At 38.2% G+C, this 22,518-nt stretch overlaps 1 protein-coding gene and 1 non-coding gene across 17 annotated transcripts in view; both read left to right on the forward strand.

Moving 5' to 3' along the window:
* The first annotated feature begins 3,736 nt into the window (after positions 1-3,736).
* LOC130018771 (U6 spliceosomal RNA) lies at positions 3,737-3,843 on the forward strand. The gene has a single exon (XR_008791642.1). It is a non-coding gene; the product is annotated as a U6 spliceosomal RNA (small nuclear RNA).
* Positions 3,844-18,248: 14,405 nt separating this feature from the next.
* The window catches only part of ABI3BP (ABI family member 3 binding protein), a 257,618-nt gene continuing 253,348 nt past the window's right edge, over positions 18,249-22,518 (forward strand). For all 16 annotated transcript variants that reach the window (XM_056109092.1, XM_056109100.1, XM_056109096.1 and 13 more), the window contains exon 1: positions 18,249-18,403. In XM_056109092.1, the coding sequence (XP_055965067.1) occupies positions 18,304-18,403 (100 nt within the window). In that variant the 5' untranslated portion in view covers positions 18,249-18,303. The remainder of the gene's footprint in view (positions 18,404-22,518) is intronic.

The following is a 22,518-nucleotide window of genomic DNA, read 5'->3' on the forward strand; positions in this document are numbered from 1 at the left end:
GACTCTTGTAGAGAAGTCCAGAATATTTGAACATTTCCTGCTTCATCAACAACTCAAAGCCAGAAGTGGAGTCCCAGTTTTCTTCCAAGATGTTTTATGAGCAAAGAATCATGTGCTGTGCAATCATTCTTTGTTAAAGATTCCTCAGGTTTCATGCTTTGGGGATAGGGAAGGAAAGTACATTTTCTCCTAAAATTTAAATTCCATGCAATATAATTCTGGTAATATCCTTTTATCATTTATTTTTGTCCCCCAACTAAATTGTGATCTTCTCAATAACAAGTAGGGAGGTCATGTAAAAAAATAAAACAAAACAAAAACAAAAACACTTGCATCTTTAATTAATAAGTGCTGTGGCTTTAGGTATATTTAGGATCCACTACAAGTAAAATGGTGGTGTCCAGTCCGTGCACCGACGCTGCCCTCTTCTCCCATTTCTTATCTTGATATTGCCTTCTACCAAGCTCTCAGGGTGGAGCTATAACACAGTGGGTAGAGCATTTGTCTTGCATGAGGCCGACCCGGGTTTGATTCCTCTGAGCCTCTCAGAGAGCCCGGCAAGCTACCGAGAGAATACCCCCCCCCCCCCACGGCAGAGCCTGGCTAGCTCCCCATGGCATATTTGGTATGACAATAACAGTGACAACAAATCTCATAATGAAGACATCACTGGTGCCGGCTTGAGCAAATCGATGAACAACAGGAGAACAGTGCCATAGTGCTACCAAGCTCTCAAAACGTCATCCTTAATTTTTTGCTTTTGCCTTCTGTCAAAATGTATTTAAAATGTAAATAGTCTGCTCATCATGACTAAAAGCAACTAAAAAGTTTCCAAATGAATTCTTATTTAATCATGCTGTAAACTAAATGCCTGTGTTTCCAGTAGGTTGAAGAGATTGTGGCCTTGACTTTTCACTGAGGTGGTAGTCAAACTGATCTTAATTCTACCTTTTAAGTTAGTCAATGTTTTGATTCCCTTTTGAACATATCTCCTGGCTTTCTACCTTATGGAAAAGCCTATGTTCTCTATTGAAAGTGTATCTTTCTTCTCTCTCTCTCTTTCTCCCTTCACATTTCTCTAAATTTCTTTCTTTCTTTCTTTCTTTCTTTCTTTCTTTCTTTCTTTCTTTCTTTCTTTCTTTCTTTCTCTCTCTCTCTCTCTCTCTCTCTCTCTCTCTCTCTCTCTCTCTCTTTCTTTAGTGAAACACCATGAGGTACAGTTGTAGACTTACAAATTTTGGTGCTTGGGTTTCAGTTATACAATGATGGAGTACCGATCCCTCCACCAGTGCCCTTTCTCCACCACCAATGATCCCAGTAGCCCTCCCACCCCCCCCATCCCTCCCACCCCAACCCACCTTTGTGGCAGGGCCTTTCCTTTTGCTCTCTCTTTCCTTTAGGGTGTTGTGGTTTGCAATAGAGGTATTGAGTGGCCATCGTGTTTGGTCTATAGTCTACATTCAGCACGCATCTCGCATCCCAAGCAAATCCTCCTAACACCCTTTACTTGGTGTTCCCTTTTCTATCTGAGCTTCCTTTTCCCTTTCCTTCCTTGGAAGCTGCTGGCTTCCAAGCCTTGGAGCAGACCTCCTGGGACTTATCTCAACTATTCTTGGGTGTTTGTCTCCCATTCTGTTTTTACTTTATATTCTCCAGATGAGTGCAGTCTTTCTATGTCTGTTTCTCTCTTTCTGACTCATTTCACTTAGCATGATATTTTCTATGTAGAACCACTTGTATGTAAATTTTATGACTTTATCTTTTCTAGCAGCTGAATAGTATTCCTTTGCGTAGATGTACCAAAGTTTTTTTTTAACCTGTCGTCTGTTCTTGAGCACTCAGGTTTTTTCCAAATTTTGAATGTTGTGAACAGTGCAGCAATGAACATACAAGTGCAGATGTCATTTTGACTATACTTTTTTGCCTCTTTGGGATATATTCTTAGGAGTGGTATTGCTGGGTCAAACGGAAGCTCAATTTCTAATTTTTGAAGAATCGTCCATACTGTTTTCCAAAAGGGCTGAACCAGTCGGCATTCTCACCAGCAGTGAAGGAGAGTCCCTTTCTCCTCACATCTTCGCCAACACAGGTTGCTTTTGTTCTTTTGGATGTGGGTCTGTCTCTGTGGTGTGAGATGATATCTCATTGTCGTTTTGATCTACATCTCCCTGAAGATTAGTGGTGTAGAGCATTTTCTCATGTGCCTTTTAGCCATTCGGACTTCTTTGAGAAAGTTTCTGTTCATTTCGTCACCCCATTTTTGATGGGGTTGGATGTTTTCTTCTTGTGGAGTTCAACCAGTACTTTGTATATCCTTGATATCAACCCCTTATTGGATGGGTATTGGGTGAATATACTTTCCCATTCTGTAGACTGTCTTTGTATTTTGGTCACTGTTTATTTTGAAGTGCAGAACTTTCTTAGTTTAATATAGTCCCATTTGTCTGTCTCTGTTTTCAATAGCTGGGCCAGTGGTGTGTCATCTTTGAGGATACTGTTAGCCTCAATATCGTGGAAGGTTTTGCTGACCTTTCTTCAATGTACCTTATGGATTCTGGTCTGTTGTTGAGGTCTTTAATCCATTTTGATCTTACTTTTTTACATCGTGTTTGGTAGAGATCTGAGCCCATTTTTTTGCATGTAGTTGTCCAGTTTTGCCAGCACAATTTGTTAAAGAGACTTTCTTTCCTTCACTTCACATTTCTTGCTCCTTTATAAAAGATTCGCTGATCATATATTTTGGGAGGGGGTGTCACTGTATTCAACCCTGTTCCATTGGTCTGAAGCTCTGCCTTTGATCCAGTACCATGCTGTTTTAATTATGCTGTAGTAGAGTTTGATGCTGGGGAGATTGATTCCACCCATTTTCTTTTCACCAAGAATTTCTGTAGCTATTCATAGGAGCTTATTGTTCCATATGAATTTCTGGAGTGTTTGCTCCATTTCTTTGAAGAATGTCATGGGTATCCTTATAGGAATTGCATTGAATTTGTACAATGCTTTGGGGTGTATTGCTATTTTGACAATACTAATTCTCCCAGTCCATGAGCAGGTGATATCTTTCCATTTCCTCATGTCCTCTTTTAGTCCCTGAAATACCGTTTTGTAATTTTCTTTGTACAGGTGTTTTACATCATTAGTTAAGCTGATTCCTAGGTACTTGCTTTTCTGAGGCACGATTGTGAACGGAATTTTTTTCATGTCACTTTCTTCTCTCATTATTTGCGTATAGGAAAACCATGGACTTTTGGGTATTGATTTTATAGCCTGCAACTTTACTCTATAAGTCTATTGTTTCTAGGATCTTTTTGGTATAGGTTTCTCTAAATTTCTTTAAATGAAATTATTTTGCTTCACTAAAAACGTGCCAGTAATTCAGCATATTTTCCTTTTTGATCCATTGTTCCTTTAATGTCTGAAAAAGATAAAAATAATCTAAGAAAATATATTATTTCTATCTCTAAAAGCTTTGATTAAATATATCACATTGCTACCTGCAACAAAAATAGACAAAAATGAGTAACAGCTATTTAAACTGAAAATAGATAACAGGTACTAAGTTCTAGATAAAAGGAACAGACAGCAAGAGCTGAATCAGTGAAGAAAGCATGACAAGAGCTGTGTGATTTAGGGAAATTTTACTAGGAGTACTAGGGACCAGAAAATTGAGAGCAGTTTACTAAGCAACTCTTGTTCCACTGGAGTTTTGCTCCAGTGGTCCAAGAGTGAGTGGACAGTGCTCTCTTCGGCAGCACATATACTAAAATTGGAATGATTCAGAGGAGATTAGCATGGCCCCTGCACAAGGATGACATGCAAATTCGTGAAGCGTTCCGTATTTTTAAGGGAATGCCCTGCCACAGAGCAGGGTGGGATGGAGGGGATGGGGATGGGAGGGATACTGGGACCCGTGGTGGTGGAAAATGGGCACTGGTGGAGGGATGGGTACTTGATCATTGTATAACTGAAACCCAAGCAGAAAAAATTTGTAAGTCTACAACTGTACCTCATGGTAATTTACTAACAAAAATTTAAAAAAAAAGAGTGAGTGGACACTACAATACACCCACGTAACACACGCACACTCATTTTAGAAATGACCATAGAAAGGGAACAATGATTTTGCCCTCCGTGCTACTTATATACATGACAGCTGGAAATTGTGACAAAATCTATTTCTTTGTAGTTGTGGTTTTAGTGGTGCAAGGTAACAACGGGGAATGAATAGTAATTTAGTTCAGCAGATACTTTTTTTAGCATGTAAAATATGCTTTATTGTTCTTTAAAAGGGTTTGGAGTTTGGTTTTAAATCAGGCTGCATGCCTTTCATCAGTCTGACATCTCTCACCATGTCAAACTGGCTTCAGCTATTAATACTTCATAATATCCAAAAGAAAAATAACTTTTAATTTTGAGGAAAAAATCCAGTTCTAAGACTAATTATTAACATTACTCTGCAATTTAAAACAAAATGAGGGCTAATGTTTTATATTGCTTTATACAACCTTCTCATATAGAACCAGGAATGTAATTTTCCTAACTCAGGCAGGCCAGTGGATGCTATGTGCAGATGCAAACACACAAGACACACACAAGCGCAGACACACACTCTCATTCCCTCCCAGCGAACAACAATAATCAGAGTTTGTCAAGGAAAAAGTTTGTTATGGAACTGATCAAAACCCTTGGAGTCAACAGTCTAACTGATCTTAGAAGATAAGCTGTTTTGATCTTTGCACCTATGTTAATGGAATCTATTGTCATGTTCTAAAATAAAGAACTTTAGATAGTACCATCATTTTATACTTTAAAACCTGAAAACAATTTCAAAAAGCATTATTTTGTTTTCTGGGATGAGGGAGGAGAGAATCTATAGGTATTATTTAGTTAAAAATCAAAACTACTCCAGCATAGGAAATAGGCAGTTCACAAAGCCCGCCAATGTCTGAGGTATCATCAGTGTGAGACAAAGTCCTGGTCGAATTCTTACTATCCTACCTGATCCTAACAAAATGGAAAGTTTATGGCTCTGCATACTTAATCCAGCAGGACAAGCCTTTATTCAAATCAGAGCACTATGTAATAGGTACATGAAGAATGCAAGAGCCCCTGATGACATCATTTAATCTGCTTAGTCAATACGACCTATTCACAACTAGCAGATACTCTTTGAGTGTCTGCAAAGGATTGAATGCTGGACTTCTGAGAATGTTGATCTGTTCTGAATGAGGCCTCCTTAGAGACCACTCTGCAGTTGAAATGACTGAAACACATCAGTCTTACCTAAACCTGGGGCTTTGCTTCAATACGTTGATGTCATTACTGGTTGTCATTCTTTCATCAGTGTATGAGTTGTCACTGAATGTTGTACTGAGGCCATTATTTTGTGAATAACTGACTTGAAAGAGAAGAGAGATCTGCTTATCAACTCCCTCATTCTTCTTGAGTTACATATTAACCCTCCTGGGTCCATCAATCAGTTGGTTATTTATTAAGCTGGTTAGGAATAAGAAAATAATCATGTCTAAAATGTTTTGTCATTATCTTAGTCCATTGAGGCTGTTGTGATAAAATACCAAAACTGGGTAGCTTGTAAGCAACGGGAATTTATTTCTCATAGTTCTAGAGGCTGGACATCTGAGATCAGGGTGCCAGTATAGCTGGGTGAGGACATTTTTCCAGGAAACAAACTCAAATCCTCACCTGATAGAGAAAACAGGGTTTCTCTGGATCCTCTTTTATAAGGAACTAATTTTATTCCTAAGGGTGCCATTCTTCCAAAGACTCTGATTCCTAATACCATCATTTTAGGAGATTAGGATTTCAACACAAGAATTTGGTCTGCAAGGAATAGTAAAGCAGTTAGAGGACATCCCTAGCACATATCTGAGCCAATTTGATTCTGGGCACCATCTGGTCCCTCAAGCATCACCCTGGAGGTCACCAGCATTGTAGAGGTAAACTAGTATCGCCAACATTGCAAGGCTTGAGCAGTATCAATCCTTGGGCGTTTGTGCTGAACTCAGGGCCATTTTGGCTGAGAATTATGGTTCTCCAGACCTTCTGAGCACTGCTTGAGAGCAAACCTCAAAAGAACCCAGTAAGTGGTAGAAGCTATTTGACTTAGCCCTGCCCCTGCTTCTTCAGTGGGATGTGCACATCTTGTCTTCCCTTCTGGACCATGGCTGTTATTCCACAGTTGGTTTCTCTCCTGACAAGAACATTTCAAACTCACTGTGCCCTGTTCCTCAGACAGGATGCTGTATCTAATCCAATTTGTGGTATAGATTTTGCATGATCATAGAAGATTGCTGACACAGATTCTTCCTATTTGGCTGTAATACTACCTCACTAAATTGGAAAATATTCATATAAAATAGAATCAATATCAGAAAAAGAATTTGGTGGGATATATTCAGAACACAGTGGTTATTGCACAGAAAATACTACTTTCTTATAAATTTTTGAGACAAAGGGTAAATAGAAGAAAAAGTGTTCCAATAATTCTACAGCATGAAGACAGTTGATGTTGGTTTATATGCATTCAACCTTTTCATGTATAAGGATATTTATGATGCATGCATATATACATTTTAAATAGTCATATCTATTCACTGTATACCACTTACTAAACTTCCATTTTTCCTCATAAAATTTTAGGATTTCTCTTGTATCAAATATAAAATAGTTTTTAGTAGCAAATTATATTTTTGATTAGATTGTATCTCAATTTATATAGTAAAAATATTTTTATGACTCATGCTGTTGTTCAGGGTGGTATTTACTTTTTACTATGCTTTGTAAGTTTTTACTTTTTATAAAGTTGCTGGGGTAAGCTTTATGTATTTTTTATTATTGCCTTAGCATATATTTTCCAAGGTAAATTATAGAGTCGAAGTTTTTGAGCATTTTTTAGGCTCTGATAGCTTTTATTAAAGAACCCTCAAAGCAATTTTTAGTATGGATAAATTGATTGTACTGGTTTGGTGAAACCTGTGACAGGGACATGGTAGAAACCACAGAAAGAAGTTGTTAGACTCTGTTGAGATCATATAACATACATCATGTACATAGTGACACATATATGTTAATTTTCTCCAAGAAGAATTAACAAACAATGGGTTTGACTATATTTCAATTAAATTTCCATGTTTATCTTTACTCTTTGATATTTCCTTCCCCAGTGTTAAGTATTTGTATTCAACACCCCCACTTTCCTTATTTTCTTTAAATCATCTTGTTGTAATGATTTTGGAGAAACTTTCCTTTGGGGGAAATTTTTTTTAAATGCCACACATCCTAATTCCCAGTTACCTATGATTATGTTAGATTGCATGACAAAAAAATTATATTACATATGGAATGAAAATTTGCTAATCTCTTAAAATAGAATAGAGTTAAGCTTCACAAAAGTTCTAAAAAGTAGAAAAGGAAGTCTAAAGAGAAATCAGAAAACGTGATGGTGGAAGCAGTACCAGAGAGATGCTACTTCGCTAATTTTGAAGATGAAGGAAAGATGCCATGAGCCAATGAATGAATGGCTTAGAGGCAGCAAAAAGTGAGGAGACAGATTCTCACTATGAATATCCAGAAAAGGAATCAGCTCCTGCCAACATTTTATTGTCCAGTGAGACTTGTGTCATGCTTCTGACAGGTTTACATAACTAAAATGCATTAAAGTTGTGTGACTTTTAACCACCAAATCTGTGATGACTTTTATGGTAGACTCAGGGTAAATGCAGTTCTTTTCTGAGTTAATCTTGCTCCTTTGCCACTAAATTTTCCATTTTCCATCATTCTCATTTTACCGTCTATTTGATGATTAATGAACCCATACCATGTGAAGTAAAATTTTTTCTTTTGTTCATTTCATTATGCTTGCCAAGATGTGTTCTAGTTGGCAAATCAGTAAATAAATGGTGGGATGAATAGAATATAGCACTGCACTGTAGCACTATTGTCCTGTTGTTCATCGATTTGCTTGAGCAGGCGCCAGTAACATCTCCGTTGTAAGACTTGTTGTGGCTGCCTTTGACATATTGAATATGCCACAGGGAGCTTGCTAGGATCTGCCGTCTGGACAGGATACTCTCAGTAGCTTGCTGGGCTCTCCTAGAAGGATGAAGGAATTGAACCCAGGACAGCTGTGTACAAGGCAAATGTCCTACCCGCTGTGCTATAGCTCCAGTCTGTATAGAATATAACTCAGTACTAAAAAGAAAGTGGGGTAAAAACTCATGAAAATACATTCGTGATAACTGGAGGGGAAATACAGTCAGAGCACTTGGCTTACATGGGGCCGACCCAGGTTTGAGCCCTGGCACCCCAGATGGTCTCCTGACCACGGAGTCATGAGGAAACTGAGCACTACTGATTGTGGCACAAAATCAGAACCAAAGGCAACAAACAAAACCAAATAAAAAGACATGCTTGAAGATTATATGTGTATTATAATTTCAGATACAACAATAACGGAATATATTCCTGATTTATTATAACTGAAATACATATATAATAAAAATGAAGAGGTTCCTTCTTTCATATAAGTGAAATAAATCTGGAGCAATTCTTGATCCATTATTCTGAGTGCTGTGTGGGAGCTAAGAGTGGTTCTCTGAGTTCTCTCATGCCGAGCAATTATCTGCTACTCCCATTCTCAATGTCCAGCTAATGACAGTGACACTACTGATTTTGGCATTCACAGATTGCCAGAGAGGAGTCCTTAAGAGTTTCTAAGACTAAACTGGTGTCCTGAGTTGTGTGTCACTGGATGAAATCAGGGGGCCAATGTGGCACTGATGATATATAGTTGCTGCAATACCAAGGCCTGGCTGACCTGGGTTCTGGCCCAGGTTCACCATTGTTGGCATCTTGCAGTTGATGTGGCATCACAGTCTGCCTGACTTGGGCAGTGGTTAGTGATTGTGGTTACATCTATCCAACATTGTGGTTACATTTACCCAACTGTTCAGCAAGCTCATCTTCATAACTTTTACTGGTACTAATTTGGGGTTGGCTCCTCCAAAACATGACTTGATGGGTGGATTCACATTTAGGATGACTGATGTCTGCCTTGTTTGGTAATTCCCAGTTGCTTTCTCGGTAATGGTTGCTTCTGTCTATGAACTGGGAAGAGTTTCCCCGTCTGTGCTGGGTGCAAGCAAAAAAACTAGAATCTTTTGGGATCTTCTGCTTGTGTGTTCCTCCAACTGAGATTAGGTCTGATGCAACCACTTCTGGTAGACTTCATTTGTTTGTGAGTTGACTGTGAGCCTCTTAGATTGCATGAAAAATGGCGCTGAGACTGTGAGTGTGTTGGGGCTGAGACATGATCCTGTTGTGTACTGCTTACCTCTGGAATGGTTGTTCCCAGTCATGCTCAGGTGTGGATCCAACTAGGTATAGATGTAAAAGGGCATCTTTTGTTGAGTTTCACAGGTTTTGAGACTCCATGAATCCTGTGTTCCTGTGCAAAATTGGTTTCTGTGATAAACATAAATAGTACCCACCCCAGAGTTAACCTGTGGGTGAGGAAAGCAGGTCCTGTCGGGTAGGTTAGGCAAGTCCTCCAGGCAGAGTGAGACTGAGCCCTCTGGGGCATTGGTCACCTCATTAATGACTGTTCCCTGCTTGCACCAGGATTGATAGCCCACTGTGTTAAACTCACTGAGGTTCCTTTCTGTTTTTAACTTAGTGCTGGTATAAAACTAATGTTCTGGAAGTCCTCTGTGTTCAGTACATTTAGCCCCGGGTTGGCGTTATCTCTCTAGTGTTAGCTTACTGGAGTTGCCAGTCCTTTTTCTTCTCAGTTTCTAATTTTCTACTTCCCTCACTTAGAAGAAACGCTCCTTAGTTCTGAACTTGTCTGCAGTTCTGCAGTCTGAACAATTGTCTCTTTGGGGTGGTGCCTATTTTCTCCAATGAATTTTCTCAGTGAGAGTCTGTATGGAGTTCTGTACTCCATTCATTGTTTATGTGACAAGAGCACTCACATGACTATCCATTTTTGGTTGTCTTGACTGCCCTCTCCCCTTAAATATCATTGTACTGCTGATAGGGTTGAAACCTTTTCTCTCCCCTTAAATATCATTGTACTGCTGATAGGGTTGAAACCTTTTCTTTTTATGTCTAGGATTGACTTATTTGAATAACAGAATTTTGGATGCTGTCTCAAGGTGCCATAGGTCTCAGATTTTTGACCAGACTGGTTTTTGATGGTTGGCTGGTACAGTACATCCTGTGCTGGCAGATGACTTGGGCCAGTTAGAATGAGAAATTTCAGTCTACAGGGAGTAACGCAGGTCCCTGTCAGCATCATCTCATTCTTTTATTCAATTTATTCCTTTATTAAGAATTGGTGTCAATAATGAGGCATTTCACAACTCACAGGACATTAATTTATTTTTTGGGGGGAAGTTAGGCAGTGATGGTACAATGAGTAAGGAGTTACCACATCTTGTCCCATTGACTCTATCACACCCTCCCTGTTGCTTTTTTTTTGGTTTTTGTGTTTTGAGTCTTGTTCCTGGAATTAATTACAGATGTTAGTGAATCATTTCCTTCCTTCCTTCTTCCTTCCTCTTTCTTGCTTTCTCTTTCCTCTCTTCCTCCTCCTCTTCCTCCTCCCTTTCCACCCTCCACCCTCCCTCCCTTCCTCCCTCCCTCCCTCCCTTCCTTCTTCCTCCCTCCCTCCCTAATTTTCTACTTCCTCCCTCCCTCCCTCCCTCCCTCCCTCCCTCCCTTCCTCCCTCCCTCCCTCCCTTCCTTCTTCCTCCCTCCCTCCCTAATTTTCTACTTCCTCCCTCCCTCCCTCCCTCCCTCCCTCCCTCCCTCCCTCCCTCCCTTCCTTCCTTCCTTCCTTCCTTCCTTCCTTCCTTCCTTCCTTCCTTCCTTCCTTCCTTCCTTTCTCCTTTATGATGGAGCTAGTTAAAATAGAGTAAATGTACCATGATTCCAATTATGTAGAACTGGTAACTGTCATCCAAAAGTATTATGATAGAAATTATATCAGTAAATTTTATAGAATGGTGTGGAAAATTTGGAGAGGCAGGAGGGTGAAATTTAGAGGGGGAATATTTAATGCCATGAGACAAAAGAAACCTAGAAAACTTCAAGAAAGCTCACCTTGTGCTCTTACACAATTGAGGCCAATCCTGGAATGACCTATCTGTGGTATAGAGAAGTTGTATAGTAAATAAACAAAAAGGATTTGTTTAAAACACTTAAAACACTAGTTTATTGCCACTTACATTTTTGGTAATTTGATATTTGTGCCTCTTTGGGCTCACTTTCTTACTAAGTAGTTGTAATAGTTATTAATAACCCCATAGTTTTATTAGCAGGATTATATTACTTGATACATGTAAAATGCTTAAAACAGTGACTTGCACAAAGCACAGTGTGTATAGGGTACTGACACTTTGGTGGTGGCTGTGGTTGTAATTTGCGCAGTTGAGAGGTGGTATCTCGTTATTGACACCACCTCTTAACGATTTACTAAGCTGTGTGTTGCTATTGCAGCATTATTGTTTTTGTTTGTTGAGTTTAGTTGGCTTCTGTGTTACTTTCCACGTAATTTGGTGTGCTCCTACTGGAATTTCAGTATTCATGAATTTGAAGGTGGCACAAAGCCATGTATGCAGTGTCATGGATTCCACACTTTAGGGTCTATGATCTGGGCCAGTGAGTTGAAAAGACTCCAAGGTTCTCAGCCTGAACCTGGGACTATCTGAAGTTTTTCTTGGTTTGGTGTCTCTGCAGAGTCTTAGTGAATTGGTGGAGCTAGATGTTGGTGTGGCTGCAGAAGTGGGGTGTGGGTTTATTTGCCAGGGCTTCTGCAGGGCAGGGTCTTGCCTGCACAGCTCCTAATGACACCCAGGAGCTTTCAGCTGGGGGGACTGGTGTGTCCATGCATTTTAGGTGCTTGGATTTCATCTCCTTGGAGATTTAGACATGAATTGGTAGAGCAGGTCTGTGTGTGCAGTTTCACAGTATTCTTAAACTATGTTTTATTTCATTTTTGCCATGCTAAGAATCAAACCCAGGTCTCATGCATTTAAAGCATACACTTTATCAGTGACTTACATTCCTGTTTCTAAAAGTATTTTATTAACCTTCTTGCAGGGTTATATATACAAAAACAATGCAGTTATCTCCATTAAATAATTAATAAAATGCTTGCCATGGGGGGTGGGGGACGAATGATCATTGTTATTCAATTCTGTCCTTTAAAGCCTTGATTAAACTTTACATTGTGACCCCATGTGGAGTCATAATTTGTTTAATTCTTTGTTTCTGTTTGCTTTAATTTTTTTTTTGTATTTCGGTCATACCTTGCTGTGCTCATACCTTGGTTTGTGCTCATGGAGCATGTGCTATTTTTGGAATGAACCAGGACCCACCACATGCAAGGCAAGTGCTTTACCTGCTGTACTATCTCTCTAGTCCCCATGTGGGGTAACATAACAGAAACTGTCTTTAATTTTTTTTTTATGATTTGTTATCTGTAAAAGTTTGCATTGTATGACTATTTTATATACTTAACATACTTGACCATAGAAAAATTTTTCTTGAAAAGGAGTCATGAGTAGAAAATAACAAAGTCATTGTCATTTTTAAACGTCCATAATACCACTCATTGCATAATGCATACAATGATATTAAAAGTCTTGTAGTAAATGCTCCTATGTTGGATACATTCCCACACCATCCCTCTCGGAGAGCCCGGCAAGCTACCGAGAGTATTCGATATGCCAGACACAGTAACAACAAAGTCTCCAATGGAGACGTTACTGGGCCCGCTCGAGCAAATCGACGATCAACGGGAGGGCCTTTACCTTTACCTTTACCTCCCACACCATCATCATCCTAGTTACCCCAGTTCTGTGCCTGGGACATCTTTATGTGCTTGAATTCTCTCCTGTAGTACTTTATTTTACTAACACATTCTCCTGTTCAGAGTTCCTTGTCTCTCTCACTAGTTTATACTTTCCATCCACAGCCCAATTCATCTCAATTTTTACATTTTTTGAAGTTTAGGTAATAATCTTTCCTCAACCTGTGCTAGGCCGGCTTAATTTTAAGGTCACTTAAAATTAAGTGACATTTTAGAAGATCACATAAGTTTAGATTCCAAGTAAAATAAGCATAGAACAAGGGTGGGGATGAAAAATAAAATGAGTAATGGTGCCAGAGCAAGCACAACATAGAGCTGTATACTAAGTCTGGGTAGAAGGTACAGTTGGCTCTTGTTTTCTAGCAGTCAACAAATGACACCTGGTTACAACGTCACAAAATAAATACAGTTGCTCAGGAAAATAAAGAATCGCTTTTTTTATACACAAGATCGGGTCTTTTTCTTCAGGGTTTTGAAAATAGTATACTACAGGTTGTATAATCTATATCCAGCGACACTCTGACTGAGCACAGTAGTTTCTTGGTTTCTTGGCTGATTCTAATAGTGAATTGAATTGTAAGATATGGCATTATACCAAAAATTATCTAATGAAATATTTTTAAATGGACAAATCTTAAATCAAGAATTATGAAGGGCTGTAATTTTACCCTGTGTTCAGGCCTTCACCCACAGTTCATGTTGTTGATTAGAGACACAAAACCCCTGTCAAAGATAAAGTATAGGTCAGTATCTATTCACAGCAGCATAGGAGACTGAATTCAAACTTTTTCCCATTCTGTGAGCCCGTTTTTTCACAGGTAAACACAAAATGGTAAAAGTGACATCTGCTTATGCCATAGATTATTTCATAGGAGAGGAACCTGAATTTATATGAAGTTGACTAACAGGAAGAAATCATGAGTTCTCCTTGCATTACCTTTGTGTTGCTTTTATTATATATGACAGTAAAGAAACAATTATCCTCCAAGCCTGATTACTGTAAAAACATCCTTAAAAAAGAAATCATTGTTTCCGCTTGTAAAATGTACAAAACACATGAGCCCATCGGAGAATCCTCTTCCAACAACTGTGTGCTCTATGCTATAGTCTAGCATTCTCAGGCAGATTTTGAACTAAATTTGAGGCTACCTGAATGGATTTGTATATTCTATTTCATTTAACACTCACGAACTTCTTATTAAATCTTCTAGGCAGTATATACTGTGATAAAATAGGCATAGCTTCAGGAACCCGTGACTGAGATCTCCAAGTCCACTTGGATTGGGACTGGGCCTCCTCCCTACAGGTTCCCAATTTTCCAGAAGCTTGGCAGTCATACCCATAAACTGCCCCCAGCACCATGTAATCTCAAAAGCAGCCAAGACCCAGAGACTATAAACTAAGGCTCCCAGAAGAGAACGACACAGAATTTCCTGGACATTATACTTTATTTATAACAAGCAATACAAAACGAATTGTCTAGCATTGCCTTTTTGGCAGGTTTGAGTGGTGGTGGGACTGGTATCAAAATATCAAATGTAACCAAAGGACAGAGAGAGTATAGGGGAAATTGCCACATAGACAGGGGAAGGGTTGGAACAGGCGGGGTTGCGGGGAGTGGTACTGGGGATTTCGGTGCTGGAAAATGTGCACTGGTGAAGGGATGGGTGTTTGATGGTTGTATGTCTAAAGCTCAAACATGGAAGCTTTGTAACTTATCTCATGGTGAATCAAAAAAAGGGGGAGGAAAACGTAATAAAATAATAAAATAAAATTAACACTTGAATAAAAAAGTAATGTGGAGTTTATGTCCAATTCAATCAGCTTTAATTAATGGCTGAATAAATAGTAGTACCTATTACTGTCCTCTGTCCACTGTCCTCCTGTTGTTCATCGATTTGCTCGAGTGGGCACCAGTAACGTCTCACAACAAATTGTGAGTCTTGTTGTTACTGTTTTTGGCATATTGAATACATCACGGGTAGCTTACCACACTTTGCTGTGCAGGCGAGATACTCTTGGTAGCTTGCTGGGCTCTCCGAGAGGAGCAAAGGAATCAGATCTGGGTCGGCCACGTGCAAGGCAAATCCCCTACCCACTGTGCTATTGCTCCTAAATATTAAGGTAAAGGTAAGGTAAAGGCCCTCCCGTTGATCATCGATTTGCTTGAGCGGGCCCAGTAACGTCTCCATTGGAGACTTTGTTGTTACTGTGTCTGGCATATCGAATACTCTCGGTAGCTTGCCGGGCTCTCCGAGAGGGGCGGAGGGATCGAACTCGGGTTGGCCATGTTGGCTGCATGCAAGGCAAACGCCCTAGTTTGACTTCAAAGAAAAATGCAAGTATATTTTATTCATTTTCATAGCATTTCTTCCCAAATATTCTCTCAACAGAATTTTTTCAAAAGTAGGTTATTTGGGGGAGTTTTAGACTTCCGGTGCAATTGAATGGAAGGTACAAAGATTTTCCTCTTATTCTCTACTCCCACATAAGGCAGAGACAGATGCACCACAGATTCCCTACTATCTCCCATTACCAACATCCTTCCAGAGAAGGACATTCAGAAGTGGTGAACCTGAACCATCATGACACACATTGACACACAATTCATCAGTCTTTAGTTTTTGTTTAGGATTGATCTTGGCTTTGTACATTCTACAGGTCTAAGAGTTCAAAGATACATACACACGTACATCTATATGTATGCTACATACACGTATATGTATTACATGCATGTATATATGTATGTATATATTCGTACACCACATACACATAACTAGATTTCTCATAAATATTAGTGATACTCAATTAAAAATTCTAAAATATCACAAGTGTGCAGAATTTAGCATTTATATATTTTCAGATACAGGCACAAGTGTCTGAAGAGGCAGTTTTGAATCAGAGCTTAGTGTTGACATTCTCTTGTGACATCTCAAAACGGGAATGTTCAAATTACTCCATAGTCATACTCTCCAGTGTCCCATGATTAGAGAGGGTAATTTTTTTGAAGAATGTTTAATAAATTCTCAAAAAAAGTGCGTGATTAAGGCTCTAAGTTTTATTCTACGTAGTCATGTACTTACAGTTCTGGAGTATTTGTATACCTCCTATTTGGGACTTTGCCATGATGGAAAACATTTTGTTCATCGAGAAAGTGAAATTTCTTATCTGACACAATCTATTTCTTTAGGACCTGTCTACTTTCCGGTCAAAGAAGAATTCTTATATTTTTACACTTGATCCTAGCCAAAAGGCCAAAAAGCAATAGAATTCTGATATTTTTGATGTTTTTACTGAATGCCCATTTTTCTACTAGTTAAGGTAATACAAACATATCTTTCTGACAAAATAATAAGAATGCTTAAGTACAGCTACCCCCTTACTCAATTATTTTTCATATTTTTCCCAGCAACACCAGCTGTGCTACCTGCAAGGCAAGCACCTTACCTCTATACTATCTCTCTGCCCCACCCCACCTGACTCTAATTGCTTCCAAATTACAAATTACAAATAACAATTGCTAGTGCAAATCCAACTGAACCTGGGGGGTCCTAGCAGAGGCTGATTTCCAAACTCCATCACTTAACTCTAGATCCAGCCCCTCACTTTTTTTTAAAGGAACAGCTTCCCTTTCAATAGTTCTGCTATTTTCCCTTCTCAGAAAACCTGTCATTTCCTGCTAGCCTAGTGGCCTCACTGGCTTTCCTTAATGGCAATGGCACACAGAGACAGAGACAGCTGTGCCAGCTGGATGGATATACAAATGAGGGCTTGAGAGGACTGCCTATTCAAGTAAAAAAATAGACTTGAAAAAGACCCATTAAATAACCCAGTCCCTTCCGTAGCTGGTGCCAGAGCATTCCTATGGCGAGAGCTTAAGTCAGGCTGCACTAAATGACTTTAACAATGTACCTTCTCACACTTGATTTGAAAGATGGGGCTGACTCTTCATTTGCTCTCTTTCCTTGTGAGGAGTCTGGTGACTAAAATCTCACTGGATCTGTGTTATTCCATTTCCCTCTCACTGTTTTGGTTCAACTACAGCTACCTCAAAAAGGAAAGTTATTTTTAATGTCATTACAATGAACTTAGGAGTGCAAATATCTTTTCTGAATTAAACTTTTAGTCCATGTGGTGAATGGTGGGGGGATAGTTTGAAGGGAGGGCACTGGTTGAGAGTGTGGTGTTGGAATATTCATGAAACCCAATCATTAACAGTATTTTACATCATGGTGCCTCAAATAAAAATAATTATAATAAAACAAACAAACTAAACCCAGAGTTACTACATATACAAGCAGCACTTAAACTGTTTTATTAATCTGGTTATTCTGGTGCAAATGATGTTAGGGAGATCACCTCTTGAGCTAGAATACCCAGTATAGCATCATAATTTTATTTAAATTTAAGGATTGATCATTATCATTGTTGTTTTCAGTGACTATCATCTACAAATTCTTATTGTCCCCAAATCCTTCTAGCAAGTCTATAAAATTAAGTAGGCACTATCACCTCTATTTTGGAATTTAATGTCTACTAATTAGGAATAGCAGTTTTGGACTTCCGTTTCCTGATTGGAATGCTGGATCTGCTGCAAACTAGCTCTGGGGCTTTCATTTCGCTTCTCTACATATAGCGTCTCCACCTATAAAATGGGATAACATTGTGTCTCCTATAAAGCCACTGGAGGAATTGGAATGTAATAATGTAGGTAAAGATGCTATCATGGAGCCAAATCCAGAGTTAAAGAACAATTATGACAGTGGTTTTTAAATATAATAGACCTATATCACTGTATATTTTCATCTTTATGTATTATAAATACATATTTGTATATAGTAGATTTAGTGAATTATTACATAGCCAATGGCTTATTCTTAAGTGTCTCATAAAACTGAAATTATGGAATATCTCAAAGTATAATTTCATAAATTTATTTGAAGGGAAGAACTGCATTGGTTCACTAGTTAATCAAAAACAGCTTCTTCCTAGTATGACTTTATTTTGTATTTTTAATGCCTCAATACTTTGAGATATATCTTTTCTGGAACGAAAATCCCCAGTTTGTCAAATCTTTCAAAATTCTCTGAATAACTTTCACATTCACAAATCTAAATTTACTCTAAATTAAATTTTCTTTCACAGAGGAAAGAGGCAGTTACAACTTAGCAGACAGAATTGTCATGATATATTACGTTTTTGCTGTGTGCTTTTTTTCTGGTGTGTGTGTGTGTGTGTGTGTGTGTGTGTGTGTGTGTGTGTGTGGGAAAGGGTGTGACGTCATTCTGTCTCCACCCCCTGTGAGTAAGCCCACAGCACAGCTCAGTGCAGCCGCCCGCCTGTCACTGGAAGACAGTCCACTTAAATGCAGCTCCAGGGTTGCGGGGCACCCACAAGCATCACTGCCCATGCAAGGTGGCAAATGCAACATGCTCTCCAGCTTGGGGTGTCTACTTCTCTGTGGAAGTATTGCACTAGTCCTGGGAAATGCACAGAAATTGCCAAAAGGCAAGTAGCTTTGCTTTTTTTGTGTTTTCAAATGATTTTGCAGATATGTTTTTTAAATGTTGATATAAATTGTGATCTGCTTTGCCATATGGGGGATTAGAGTTGATCTGTGTAGAGTTCAAGTTCAAATGTTTGAAGGAATTGCTTGAGCTTGTTTTTCCCACCTCTGTTATTTTCATTTTACTCGGAACTCTCTGTTAGAAAAAGATGAATATGAATATATTATTGAGTGTAGCAGAAGTCCACAGTAGTTGAATGGTGTCATTTAAACTCATAGAATTGATGATTGAATCATGTAAGTGGGCATTGTAGTCTGTTAAGAGTTTTAGGTTGTTTTTAATTCCCTCCTCAGAGACTAAACTAGTACTAACTTGAATGTTGAAACTACTTTTGGAACCTTGACTCGAGTATAAATTGCATACGTACTGAAACCTTGCCTCTTCAGTATAAACACATACATACCTGCTGATTTGGAGTCTGAGGGATTTTTGGCAGAGCACAGCAGAAGAGGGGCAGGTGCTTATTTGCACACACTTCATATTCAGCAGCTTTTGGAAGAGAAGTTTAATTTATGAACAGGACACTCCCCTTTTCCTAGCTAAATTACTTTCACTTTAGTGTTAGTATTTTTTGTTTCAAATGCCATTTGGAGAAAATGAATACTTCTATATTTAGAACTGAGAAACAATCTCTTGGACCCATCAGCACCAATGCAAGAAATTACCTCGTTCTCCTGACTTTGGACATAAATGCTGCATGGATTTTTCTTGTTCCTTGCAGAGGCACTTTTCTAAGCCAACTCCAGGTCTGTAAAGGCTTTTTATGGCTGCAGACTGCTGTAGTCAGCAGGATTATAAAAAAACAGGCTGGAATTTAACCATGCAGTTATGATGGAAAATATTGAAGGTAATATAGAGCCACAGGCTTGTTAGAAACCTGATGTGCATATAGAGTCAAAAAGTATCTGAGACTCAGAATATTTCAAAGGCTCTTCCTAGGATAGTTGGTTCTTGGATCATCTGGTCCCCAGTGAATACTCTTTGCGTGTTAAGGAAAATTTGAATCCAAAACATGACTGAAGGGATTTACTCTTTGGTAGATCATATGATGCTGTAAAGAGTTATAATAATTTGAAAAGTCTAGATAAACCTCTGCTCTGATCAATAATTATGCAAAGAAAGGCATGAGATCTTCTTTTATTAAGAATTTTGTTCCATGGTATAATAGAACGATTTCTGTGGATCATTTTAAGTCTCAGGCATTCAGAATTAATTGTTCTTACTGATGAAATACTCAGCAAGGAAAGAATTTGAGGAAAGTTTGGGACTTTTCTCAGCCTCCATACTTGCAGATGTTTTTATTTTTACCTTGAATTCACTTTGTAGAGATAATAACCATAATTTTGTTGCTACAAACTTCTGCAAATTTCATGTGCTTTAATTATTGTGTTGCAATCACTGGACATGAGTCTGTTGACACAATTCTTCTTTATTTGTTTTAGCAAAAAAAATTAGATGCCAAAAAAAGTCACAAAACTTTTTTAGTTCTTTTGTATAATGAAAATTATTTGGTTTAGATACTTTATAATTAAAAATAATTGGGGAAAGGATGTCAAAATAAAATTATGAAAGTGAGTGGCAAGTCTCCTAGTGTCTCTAATGTTGTTCTCTCTACCCTCACCCCATCAACACTCACGACAGTTATTGAGGATATTTCCTTGATCTATTCACCTTTATCAAACTATATTTTGAAATAGATATAATGTCCTTCAAAGGGGGTTTGGGCAAACATTTCTATCAATAACTTGGGGAATTATGCTTAGTCTTTCTAGGGAATGACAGACCTTAGAATATTGTAAATTCTGAAAATATATCAGTGAAGAAAACTACAACTTTTAAAAACAAATTATTTCACAAACTAATTTGACTAAAAATTATTTTTTTCCTAGTGGGAGAATTATGATATCTTTTTAGGAGCTTGTGAGTCTCAGAATATATTCGGAGAAGTATCAAGCTATGCAAGAAAAAAGGTTAAAAATATGTTTTCCCTCTTGTTATACTTTAGGGTTAGTTAAGTATCAATTGTGATTTAAGAAGAGGGTACAATTTCAAGCTTTCGAAAGGACATTAATGATCACTTCATCTAATGGTTCCCAGATCTTTAGATTTATGAAACTGTTAGACATGTATTTTTAACATCAAGTTTCTGTTACAGAGAGATAGCTGAAAGTGGCTTTTAATCTTAGCAATTCACAAAAGTTAAGTATTTTTTTTATCACATTTGTAATATAAATTTATACCAATAGTTTTGTTACTTTTCTCATTTCATCAAAGACTAATAAAAGTTTATTACAAGCCAGTATTTGGGAACTCCTGACCTAGCTTACCCATTTATCTTGCAAAAAAAGAAGGGCAAAGGCAGAGATATGTATTAACTTCTACATTTATCAAAAAGATAGATACAAGGATTTTTTTCCTGTAGAGTATGTATGATCTTAAGACTTTTTCCTTTATAAGTAAATGTTGTATGAGTGTTACCTTTTCCTTCAATTAAATTATTTCTTGTAATTGTCTTTAACATCATCTTAATTGTCATTTTCCACAAGAATATATCTACTACATCTAAATGTTTTAACATATGTATATTCATAACAACATCTATAGTGGATGTATATAAAAAGGAAAAGTAAGTTACTTTTTGAAATAAGAAAAACCATTTGTTTCATGTCTTAGGTCAATCTATATACTTTGTTTTAAAAGAATAAATTGTTGGCATAGTTCTGGCTTTTGAAAAGCTTAGAGTCAAGTTAGAGACTATTATAAATAGTCTTCACCTGTTAAGATGTTTGTTGGCAAACCATTTAGTGTACATCTCAGTATTCTCATCTATCAAATGGAAATAGTGATAAATATCTCCTAGTAATCTAGGAATAAGATGAGATGCAAAACTTTAGGTACAGGCTGGGACATATCCCAGATAGCGACTAAATCCGCATTGATCAGCAAAAGTGACTATGTTAAATTATTTTAAATTTATTGGTGGTCTTATGATCAAGTTGTCAGCCAGTCAAATTGATTCTCAGGGAACAATTAGGTGGCAATTTTCTTGGAGAAAAGATGGCAAAGAAACTTGTTTGTTCATTGCAGCACTCTTTACAATAGCCAGAAACTGGAAGAAACCTGAATGCCCAAGAACAGATGACTGGTTAAAGACACTTTGGTACATCTACACAATGGAGTACTATGTAGCTGTTAGAAAAGATGAAGTCATGAAATTTACATACAAGTGGTACAATATGGAAAGTATCATGCTAAGCGAAATGAGTCAGAAAGAGAGGGATAGACATACAAAGATTGCATTCATCTGGGGGATATAAAGTAACAAAATATGAGATTAATACCCAAGAATAGCTGAGATCAGCACCAGGAGGATTACTCCATAACTTAGAGGCCAGCCGGGTATCCTAGAGGAAAGGGCAGTTCAGATAGAGAAGGGAGCACCAAATAAAGGATGTTTGGAGGATCCTCCCAGGAGGGGAGATGCATATCGAAAGTAGACTATGGACTGAACATGTTTGCCACTCAATGCCTCTTTTGCAGACCACAACACCCAAAAGGAGAGAGAGAACACAGGGGATTGCCCTGCCACAGAGACAGGGGGGATGGGGGGATGGGGGTGGGAGGGATATTATCCATGGTGGTGGAAAATGGGCACTGGTGGAGGGATGGGTATCTGATCATTGTATAATTGAAACCAAAGCACAAAAAATTGTAAATCTACAACTGTAAAAAAAATAAAATAAAATAAAGGGAAGAAAAAAAAACAAGAATAGCTTTTTAACAATAAAGCATAAAATTTTGAAGATGTAAAAAAAAAAAAGATGGCAAAGAAATCTGCAGAGGATTTTCTAAGCCATTTTCTCTTCTCTGTGGAAAGCTGCACCTTTGCCTCAGGACCAGCTTTTCCCAGGGGACTAATTAAAGCCTGGGGGAATATACAGGAGAGATCCTCTTGAATAGGTGTACCAGGAAGAGAACTGAAGCTTAACACACAGGCCCTGCAGGAGAATTGCCACATTGTTTTACACCTTTGGAATCCTACTTCTTGGAGTCTGT

This window comes from Sorex fumeus, unplaced genomic scaffold, assembly GCF_029834395.1.
Source record: "Sorex fumeus unplaced genomic scaffold, SorFum_2.1 ptg000265l, whole genome shotgun sequence".
Taxonomy (NCBI): Eukaryota; Metazoa; Chordata; class Mammalia; order Eulipotyphla; family Soricidae; genus Sorex; species Sorex fumeus.